This window comes from Acanthochromis polyacanthus, chromosome 7 (genome assembly GCF_021347895.1).
Source record: "Acanthochromis polyacanthus isolate Apoly-LR-REF ecotype Palm Island chromosome 7, KAUST_Apoly_ChrSc, whole genome shotgun sequence".
In the NCBI taxonomy this organism is placed as follows: domain Eukaryota; kingdom Metazoa; phylum Chordata; class Actinopteri; family Pomacentridae; genus Acanthochromis; species Acanthochromis polyacanthus.
This window is the reverse complement of record NC_067119.1, coordinates 40775725-40787042: the sequence shown is the minus strand read 5'-3', so window position 1 is coordinate 40787042 and position 11318 is coordinate 40775725. Positions and strand designations below refer to the sequence as shown.

The 11318-nt window shown below is 39.5% G+C and overlaps 2 protein-coding genes across 2 annotated transcripts in view; one reads left to right on the top strand and one right to left on the bottom strand.

Moving 5' to 3' along the window:
• The window catches only part of LOC110957620 (protein FAM83G), a 216228-nt gene that overhangs the window by 186800 nt on the left and 18110 nt on the right, over nt 1-11318 (bottom strand). The window lies entirely within an intron of this gene.
• Nucleotides 7278-11318, top strand: part of slc5a10 (solute carrier family 5 member 10) — a 44205-nt gene continuing 40164 nt past the window's right edge. Inside the window, exons 1-3 of the mRNA XM_022203739.2 lie at nt 7278-7307; nt 9877-9981; nt 10334-10393. Coding sequence (XP_022059431.2) covers nt 7293-7307; nt 9877-9981; nt 10334-10393 — 180 coding nt within the window. The 5' untranslated portion in view covers nt 7278-7292. The remainder of the gene's footprint in view (nt 7308-9876; nt 9982-10333; nt 10394-11318) is intronic.

The window sequence follows — 11318 nt, the reverse complement described above, 5'->3', positions numbered from 1 at the left end:
CCGGCGGATTGTGGCTAAGTCCCATTAGCTTCCCAACCAGCGGAGCCGCGGAGCCAACTGGTATATTAAGGATTTGCCATGTCCCGTCGGCATAAGTCCAAATACGTCTTTCTTCTCAATGAAACACTTAAGTGCCGTCCTTTGTTTATCTTTCAAGTTGAATTTTAGCTTCAAATCTTTAAGGGCTGTGGCCAAAGCCAAGTCGAAAGATAACTGTTTATTGTGCGCTGGTTGTTTCTGTCAGAATCATCATGCCTCTGTCGTCACTTTGTTACGCCCGCCTTCTGACTCTACACTTCATGGTGATTGGTCCAGCCAGTTTTAGGAGAATCCAGCCTCGAGCCTTATGGAGGGTAACTAGACACACCCTGGCAGAGAATTAAATTCGTTGCCGTGGGTTGTCTAGCGCGGCTAGGCTAGTGAAATGGGCCGATAACAACTGATTTGTTAATCAGACTGATGAAGCTCCGTATTGGCATCTATTTGAATATATTTTTTCAATCTGAGCATTTTCGGTATTTACAAATGTTCTTTGGATTTATTTCTCAGATCACAGATTTTCTTGGCAGTGCTGTTGTGATAAATGCACACCAGTCTCCCCAGGTGATACAAATATAAAAAATAACATGTTAATAATGTAACTTCATTATTACGATGATTATAATTGTTATTCTTATTATTAATGCATTATTATTGTTAATATTACTACTGTTCATAAAAATAATAACAATAAATCAATTTTAAAAAATTAAAAGAATGATAGAAAACTCAGTTTATGTCCATATGACCATAGGTCTTCCAATAGGATTTATTTTTTTCCATCATGACTCAATACTGGATTATATTATAAAGTATGTTATTATTATGGTGATTTTAAAATGAAATAAAAATAAAAACAGTACCAACAATAATGATATAAATAAAAATAATAAATAATAATAATGATGTGGTTTCTTGACAGATATTTTCTGACATTTAAGCAGCCACGCTCTAGTAACATAGTAACACAACAACCTATTCCATCACCTTCAATAAATAATCTGCATTTCTTTATTTTGTCTGTTTTTCTTGTGTTTAAACCACCATGCAGTAAAATTAGCACTCTAAAAGTGTTTGGAAGTCACATACACAAAAAATGTCACTTCAAAATTCTTTGAAATTTAAATATATATTGCTTTATTAATTTCTTGTATTCTTTTCTCATACAAAACCCTCTTTTCATCCTTTATGGTGCATGTATGAGCAGAATTTGGGATTTTAAGCCTGTTTGTATATTTGACCAACACGAAGTTGTGGATTGTGGGAAACTTAAAATCCTCCAGCAGATGAAACCGTTGCTCAGAATGCAGATATCTGGGATGTTTCTTAAGGGACTTGTGGTTTTCTCTAAGCTTTTACATTCAGTTGTATGTGTGTGAGAGGGAAACAGAGAGATTAATGATGATGTGTGCGATGTCAGGATGTCTCCATCGCCACCATCTGCTGCTCATAGCGGGCAAACACCGGCCAGCAGTTTGTGTGTGACGCTGAGTTAATTTCACATCAGGAAGCATGAAAGCAAACCCACTCAGCTCTCGTTGCCTCTTGAACTTCTGGTCCTCTGATGTTTGTCGCTCTGGTAAAAGATGTACAGACGTGTTCAGAGTGCAGGAACACATTGTCATTTTAAGATAGGTCCAGCAAATGTAAACAAGTCATAAAACACATGATCATAAGAGGTTGCAAAAAGTCCTTTTATCCAGAGGTGACGATATTTTTCTGCCATAAATCTTCTCATAGGAATACTTTTTTCCATCATGACTGAATACTGAATTATATTATAAAGTATCGTGGTGATTTTAAACTCAAATAAATACATAAATAAATAAAAACAACACCAATAATAATAATAAATAAAGAATCACTGAAGTAAATATATGAAATTAATAAAATCTAATTTAAAAAATCTATAACAATTATAGAAAACATATTTAATGCCTCACATTTAAGATCATAAATCTTCTCATAGGAACATTTTTTTCTGTCATGAGTAAATATTGTAATATATTATAAAGTATGTTATTATTATGTGGATTTTGAAATGAAATTAATAAATAAATAAAAACCAAAACCACCAATAGCAATAATACCAATAACAACAACAACAATAACAGTAAACATTCTAAAATAAATATGTAAATAAGAAGAAGAAGAAAGAAAGAAAGAATCACAGAAGTAAAGGAAATCCAACTAATGAAATTCCATAAAAATTAAAAAAAAAAAAAACACTGATAGAAAATCAATCAGTATAGCAAAGTCATGATATCTACAGTGGGTACAGAAAGTATTCAGACCAGGCGTGAACTAACAGAGACGTCACCCGTTGGTTTCAACGCCCATAGACATATATGTCTATGTCAACGTCGAGAAAATGTTTTGGATTTTTTGGAGCCAGTGACGTAAAAAGTGTCATCAAACAGGCTGGATCGGAGAGCAACTAGGTGCAGGATTGGCTGAAGACTCTCTTATCCCGCCCACATTTTACCGCAGAGGCTTCTGTTGCTGTCTATCAAGTATAGCCACGCCCCCTGGCTCCACCAACTTTAACGATTTATTTAAAATTCAGTATTGATTTATTTTAAGCCACCTGATCTCTCATTTTGACCATGAAAACTAACGGGAAAAAAATCCTGAGCTGCAGAAAATCAGTCTATCAAATTTTATTTTTTCCAAAAATGAATTGGGGTCTATGGAGCAAAAGCTTTTTGGAGCCAACCCAAGTGGACGGCGTGATATTGCAAGTTTTTGACACTACCGGGTGGGCTTCAAATTTAGAGCCAGATGCTACGTCCATCTTTATATACAGTCTATGATTCAGACCCCTTAAAATTTTTTCACTCTCTGTCATTGCAGCCATTTGCCAAAATCAAAAAAGTTCATTTTATTTCTCATTAATGTACACTCAGCACCCCATCTTGACAGAAAAAACAGAAATGTAGAATTTTTTTGCAAATTTATTAAAAAAGAAAAACTGAAATATCACATGGTCATAAGTATTCAGACCCTTTGCAGCGACATTCATATTCAACTCACATGCTGTCCATTTCTTCTGATCCTCCTCGAGATGGTTCTGCTTCTTTATTGGAGTCCAGCTGTGTTTAATTAAACTGATTGGACTTGATTAGGAAAGGCACACACCTGTGTATATAAGACCTTACAGCTCACAGTGCATGTCAGAGCAAATGAGAATCATGAGGTGGAAGGAACAGCCCAAGGAGCTCAGAGACAGAATTGTGGCAAGGCACAGATCTGGCCAAGGTTACAAAAGAATTTCTGCAGCACTCAAGGTTCCTCAGAGCACAGTGGCCTCCATAATCCTCAAATGGAAGAAGTTTGGGACCACCACAACTCTTCCTAGACCTGGCCGTCCAGCCAAACTGAGCAATGGTGGGAGAAGAGCCTTGGTGAGAGAGGTAAAGAAGAACCCAAAGATCACTGTGGCTGAGCTCCAGAGATGCAGTCGGGAGATAGGAGAAAGTTCCACAAAGTCAACTCTCACTGCAGCCCTCCACCAGTCGGGGCTTTATGGCAGATTGGCCCGACGGAAGCCACTCCTCAGTGCAAGACACATGAAAGCCCGCATAGAGTTTGCCAAAAAACACATGAAGGACTCCCAGACTATGAGAAATAAGATTCTCTGGTCTGATGAGACCAACATTGAACTTTTTGGTTTTAATTCTAAGCAATATGTGTGGAGAAAAGCAGGCACTGCTCATCACCTGCCCAATACAATCCCTACAGTGAAACATGGTGGTGGGAGCATCATGTTGTGGGGGTGTTTTTCAGCTGCAGGGACAGGACGACTGGTTGCAATTGAAGGAAGGATGAATGCGGCCAAGTACAGAGATATCCTGGAGGAAAACCTCTTCCAGAGTGCTCAGGACCTCAGACTGGGCCGAAGGTTCACCTTTCAACAGGACAATGACTCTAAGCACACAGCTAAAATAACAAAGGAGTGGCTTCAGAACAAGTCTGTGACCGTTCTTGACTGGCCCAGCCAGAGCCCTGACCTAAACCCAACTGAGCATCTCTGGAGAGACCTCAAAATGGCTGTCCACCAACGTTCACCATCCAACCTGACAGAAGTGGAGAGGATCTGCAAGGAAGAATGGCAGAGGATCCCAAAATCCAGGTGTGAAAACCTTGTTGCATTCCCAAGAAGACTCATGGCTGTACTAGCTGAAAAGGGTGCTTCTACTCAATACATATCACAGGGTCTGAATACTTCTGACCATGTGATATTTCAGTTTGTCTTTTTTAATAAATTTGCACAAATTTCTACATTTAAGTTTTTTTCTGTCAAGATGGGGTGCTGAGTGTACATTAATGAGAAATACAATGAACTTTTTTGATTTTGGCAAATGGCTGCAATGACACAGAGAGTGAAAAATTTTAAGGGGTCTGAATACTTTCCGTACCCACTGTATCCCTCCAAGTAGTGTTGGTTCAGTATCTGGCAAAAAAATAAAAATAAAATGAAATTAAATAAATTAATAATAATAGTTATTATTATTATTATTATTATAGTAGTAGTAGTATTGTTAGTGTTATTAATAATAATATTATTATTATTATTATATAATTTTAACAGTTACAATAATAACAATAATAATAATGATAATAATAATAATTATTATTATTATTACTAAAGTAAAATAAATTAAAGTAACAAAAATCAACCAAAACTCCATCCATTCATCCATTTTCTTCCGCTTATCTGGGGCCGTTCCAGACGTCCCTCCCCCCCAGCGACGCTTTCCAGCTCTTCCTGGGGGATCCCGAGGCATTCCCAGGCCAGACGAGATATATAATCCCTCCAGCGAGTTCTGGGTCTACCCTGGGGTCTCCTCCCAGACGGACGTGCTCGGAAAACCTCCAAAGGAAGTCTCCCTGGAGGCATCCGAATCAGATGGCCAAACCACCTCAACTGGCCCCTTTTGATGCGAAGGAGCAGCGGCTCTACTCCGAGCTCCCTCCGGTTGTCTGAGCTTCTCGCCCTGTCTCTAAGGCTGAGTCCAGCCACCCTAGGGAGGAAGCTCATTTCGGCCGCTTGTATCCGCGATCTTGTTCTTTCGGTCATTATCCAGAGCTCATGACCATAGGTGAGGGTTGGAACGTAGATGGACTGGTAAATTCGCTTTACGGCTCAGCTCCCTCTTCACCACGACGGTTCGGTACAACGCCCACATTGCTGCTGACGCCGCAGCAATCCGCCTGTCCATCTCTCACTCCATTTTCCCATCACTCGCGAACAAGATCCCAAGATACTTGAACTTCTTCGCTTGGGGAAGAAACTCCCCCCCAACACAGAGGGAGCAATCCATCGGTTTCCGGCAGAGAACCGTGGCCTCGGACTTGGAGGTGCTGATCCGCATCCCTGCCGCTTCACACTCGGCTGCAAACCACTCCAGTGCATGCTGGAGGTCATGGTCTGAGGACGCCAACAAAACCACATCATCTGCAAAAAGCAGAGATGCGATCCTGAGCGGTGCTCAGCCAGGGGCTTGTGATTATCCCCACACTCTCACTTTGGGCAACTCCGGAGTAGGAGAGAGTCCAACCCCTCTCCAGGATTCTGGTTCCAAAACCCTTGCTGTGCATAGAGGTAAGCCCAACTGTATCTAGCCGGTATCGCTCCACCTCCGGCACCAGCTCAGGTTCCTTCCCAGCCAGTGAGGTGATGTTCCACATCCCCAGAGCTAGTCTATGCCACCAGGGGGCGGCACGCCCAGGTGTCCGCTCCTGCCTAAAATCTGCTAAAATTAAAAAAAAAAAAAAAAAACACTTAGAAATAATTTTAAAAATATATATTTTTTGGCATCATTTGTTTTTGAACAGCATACAAATAGCACAATGTACCAAAAAATATATAAAAATGAATCCTCACTTTCACCATATTGTCCTCTCCAATTTAACAAAAGCAAATAACTAATAGAAGAACGAAAAAAGGTTGGTAGCAACACTTCCAAATAAATCACAACTCAATAAAGTCTAACAGTGTGAATGAATGACCACACCCACAGCATCACCCTATCCCTATGTAAATAAACATTTGATTTAAAAAAAAAGTGTTTCTTCATGAATGCAACTAAAATGTTTTTTGTTAAATCAATGTCATAAAATCTTTCATATTTTTAATCCCCTTTCTTCCACTTGAGAGGAATAATGGCTTTATTATATTATAATATTTGTAATCTTCTCCCAGAGTCTTCACAGTTGTGTACAAAATTGTAGATTGGCTGCTAAAAATGACTTGATGAAACCATAAACAGCTCAGAAACTTTCTCTGACCCCTCCGAGCCATTACCGGGAGATGTTTGTGTGTTTCGACACTAATGATTATAAACTTGTCATCGCCAATGATTGACCATCTGTGTGTGTGTGTGTGTGTGTGTGTGTGTGTGTGTGTGTGTGTGTGTGTGTGTGTGTGTGTGTGTGGACTCTGGTCCACAGGAGCATCTGCTGTACTCCACTGCTCAGCCACACCGTGCACTCCATTATTCCCTAGCACAGCCGGTGTGTCAGGGCCGCAGCCGCCACATTAAGGTGATGTGTTTAATCATCAATTCAACCAGAGGACGGCCCTCTTCACACGTACATGCAACACTCTGCCCTGGCTTTCTGGTAACACAGAGGTCAGCATGTAGTTCAGTCAACTTTTACCGGAGAGTGTGTGTGGAACTGTGTGTGTGAGGCAGCATTTAAAGGTTCTCTGTAAGACAGTGTGGTGGTTTGTAGGTTCAGTGAGGTAGTCTTTAGGCTTTCATTGTGGTGGTTTGTAGGTTTTCTGTGAGGTATTTGTAGGTTCCGTGAGTTGTTCGTAGGTTTTCACTGAGGTGGTTTGTAGGTTCAGTGAGGTGTTCCTAGGTTCACTGTGCTGACTTGTAGGTTTTTGGTGATTATAACCTGCACAGGTGTCGTTAGATTCAACAGGATTGTGTGGCTGTAAGAAAAGCAGGTGTGTGTGTTTTTGCCATTATTTCTGCGTGTGTTGTCGTAAACACTGAGGGAAGGATGTCCAACTCCACCATCAACTTCTACGCTGTGACACAGTCCTTCAGCTTCTCAGACATTATTGTAATAGCAACCTACTTTCTCCTCAACCTCGCCGTCGGCATCTGGGTAAGAGTCGGAGGTGTGTGAATGCGCGCGTGTGTTTTCTGCTAATTCAGGTGTGTGACAGTTTTGTCTGTTAGTCATCATGCAGGGTGAGCAGAAATACACTGAATGGTTATTTCCTGGCTGGGCGGGACATGGCCTGGTGGCCGGTGAGTCTATCTATCTATCTATCTATCTATCTATCTATCTATCTATCTATCTATCTACAAACATACATTCCTAGTAACTGTGTTTTATGAATCAGGTGTTTACTGTTTCCTGTTGCTTATTTCGAGATAGTTGAATATAAAATTACCACTTTGGACTTCCCAGGATGCTTTGGTAGAGAGTTAAAACTCCTCAGAGACTCTTGTGTTTCTTTACAGTTTGAGGAAACAGAAACGTGTTGTGTGTCTTTAAGCTAAACAAAGTTATGGTTTTTTCTTTTAATAATGACAATCCAAACAATTGTCCTTTAGACTTTTAATTCATCTCACTGATACTGAGGGCAGCCTCACAGATTCTCTTTTGTAATGCACATTTTATTATTTTTCTTTAAAAACAAAATGTAGACATACAAATAGAACAAAACAAAACAAAACACCACACCGACCTGGATACATTCAATCAACACATGGTACTGTTAACCAGTTGGTGAAGGCTGACCAAGTGTAGTCATAATGATGCAGCTTATTAAGAAGACCATAAGTCACTTTTTCGTAAGAGGCTAATTTCGCCATCGTATTGAGCCATTCTTCATAAGGTGGAGGTTGCTTTTTCATCCAATGTCTTAACAAAAAACGTTTTGCTGTTGTGAGAGCAAGGGTAATCCATCTCTTTTCAAAGGGCGAAAATTGGGAGTCTGGAAGTTCCAAAGTTGAGCCCAAGACTGAAAGCTTGGGTGAAATGGAAGATCTCTTTTTTAAGACTTCATAGATAATCTCCAGTTTATTCTTCCACCAGTCTTGAAGCGCTGGGCAGCTCCAGAGGATATGAAAAATTGATCCACCATGTTCACCACATCTCCAGCAGGTGTCTGTGGGAATCAAGTTCCATTTGTGGAGCTGTTGAGGAGTTCGATGCCATCTGTGAATTATCTTGAGATGAATAAATCTGTTGCCTATCTCTTTATACATTGTATTGGTGTTACGCAAACAAGATTCCCAATCATCTTGAGATATGTCCAAAGCAAGCTCCTCGGCCCAATATTTTTTTACTTTGGATAATGGGTCAGATATTTGGTCAAGAAGTAATTTATATATTTTTGAGGTAATCCCTTTCCTGATTAATGATTTGCGAAGCAAGGCTTCTACAGGGCTACCAGGAGGGCAACCAAGAGGACTTCCTATCCATTTAGATAGTGCGCTTCGCAATTGGACATACCTCCAAAACTGATTATGTGACAGATTATATTTGGCAACAACTTGGTCAAAACTAAGTAACAGTTCGTCTTTACATCGAATAAATTTTGCACAGTGATAATTCCCTGTTTACGCCACTGTGGCCAATTAACAGATTTTTCCCCAATTAAAATTTTAGGATTGTTCCATAAAGGAGACAATGGCGACCTGTAAAAGTCCCAACGTCCTGTTCTGTGTAATTTAATCCAAATTGTTTTGGCTGCAGATATTATAGGATGTTCCCTTTGTGTTTTAGTTTTCACCCCAAATAAATTTAACCACGGGGATTTGCCATCATTGGCCTTACACTCTAGCTGGAACCAAATAGGTTTATCAGACATGTTTGAATCAGGCAACCACACTCTCATTTGTTTCACACTTAAAGTCCAATAGTACCATTTAAAATTAGGCAGTGTGAAACCCCCTCTTTCAGCAGCCTCACAGATTCTCTTTGCACTGATTGTGGCTTCAACCGACTGGAAGTTCTCAATGTTAAATGATAAGAAAAAACTGTCTGCGCAACGAGCTGATTCAAATTAATATTTCAAGTTTATTTTTGTTTCCTCGGGTTCAGTTGATTTAACTCAACAAATGTTGAACTAATTAAGGATTCCAGTAATTCACATTTTTAAGGCAGCAGGGGAACTTTAGTTTAGACTTACAGTGTAGTGGTGCAGGGAAACAGAATACGACTATGTGAGTCAAAGGAGCAACAACCAGACCTTTTTGAGCAGAGATGTCAAACATAAGGCCTGTAGGCCAAAACCAGCCCGCCAGAGGGTTCAGTCCAGCCTGACGAATGACTTTGCAAAATAAATATTTAATTTGAAAATTTTAAAGACATTGAACATTGTGCAGCACAATGCCAGTCAGCAGCTTCAGTACAAAAGAGTTTGTGTTGGTGGAATCCTATTGTTGATGGACTGCCACAACATTTCTGTATTTTTTATGTATAAATTTTACACATTTACAAGGAAGGGTGATAAATAAACCTTCTAGTTGTTCATCTTTCAAGTTGTTCATAATGTTTTGCAGAAAGATATTTCACTAACTTTTGAAATGTACTTTTTTATCTTAAAACAAAGGGAAATATTTGGAGCTGTGGTTATTTCTAGGTTGTTATGTTCTGATTTTACTCGTCCTGTATGAAGCCTCTGAACCAAGATGAGTTTGACATCCCTGTTTTAGAGGAACAAAGAAATAAATATACTACTATTATTTCAAATACTGTGTACCTACAAGCTACAGAAACACCCTTAAGGAGTATTTCACATTGGTTTATTGGTACTTTTACCTAACAAACACATCTGAATACTTCCTCCATCTCTGCTGTGCACAGATCGGATCGTCTCTGTTCGCCAGTTCAGAGGGTTCAGGCCTGTTCATCGGTCTGGCCGGTACTGGAGCTGCTGGAGGCATCGCTGTCACCGGCTTCGAATGGAATGTGAGAGCAAAACACATTTAGCACAACATTAAGAGGTGTTGTTATTTTAGCACAGCTCATTTGTAGCATGGAATGAAGCAGAGCTGGTCTGCTAATCCGTCCAGAAGATATTTCTTTTGTGTGGTGGACAATAAAAAATAAAAGAAAAACAATGTGGACAATAAAAATTAATGTGTCTGGGAAATGACACTCATTAGATATCAGGCTTAGCGAAGGCTATTTTCTCTAATTACCTTTAATAAGCTGTCTAGACCAAGAGAGATTATATGTTAGTGTAATGCAGCAGAGGGCAGCACAACTCTTATACCGTCCATGTGTTATAATTCACCAATCTTTGTTTTCTTCCTTTCAGGCCACCTATGTGCTGCTGGCTCTGGCCTGGATATTTGTGCCAGTCTACATCTCCTCAGGGGTTAGACTGCGCGCGCATGCGCGCGCACACACACACACACACACACACACACACACACACACACACACACACACACACACACACACACACACACACACTTGTTAATGCTGGTTCTACAGGTACATTTACACTTTTCCCCATCGAGGAATCCCCGCCTCGTAAATTCCTCAGCAGGGCGTTGCACTGCACTGAGCTCACAACTGACTTCTAATCACAAAAAACATAAATTAGACTTTTCCTGTTAGTTGCTGCACAATCATATTCAAACTACGGGGAATTTATAGTCATGAAACACCTGCTAATTATCAGATCACGCTGGCCGCTGAAGCCAGTGGTGTTAGGTAACTAAGGACATTTACTCAAACATTGGTCTTTTATTTTCATGCAACTCTTTACTTCTACATCTCACAGGGAAAAAGTACTATGTTACAGCTTTAGTCAATTTACTTGCATATGAGGAGCTTCTAAAATGTATTATGTTATTTAATAGAAAATTGGCAACTATTTGATGATCATTAATAATATTAAGTGCTATTTTTAGACTTTTTTAATCATTAGTTGCAGTTATTATATTAATATCATATATAATTTTAAAGCAGGTTCCACCTCAGCCAACAACGCCACTAAAATCTTGTTTTCACATTAATGTCAATAGTATAACAGACACGTTTGATATTGTTCTACATTGATTGATTACTTTTACTTTCTAAAAATTAGGTACATTTTTGTGATAATGTTTATAGATTTTTACCAAGATAACATTTTCAATACAGGACTTTTACCTGGAACCTGTTTTGAAAATGTTACCACAAAATACTACGCTGTATTTTTGCAGTGTGGTATTTTTTCATCAGTATAAGATGTGAATATCATTAGACTTAGACTTAGAAGACTTGATCAGAGGAAAATTAAGTTGTTACAGACG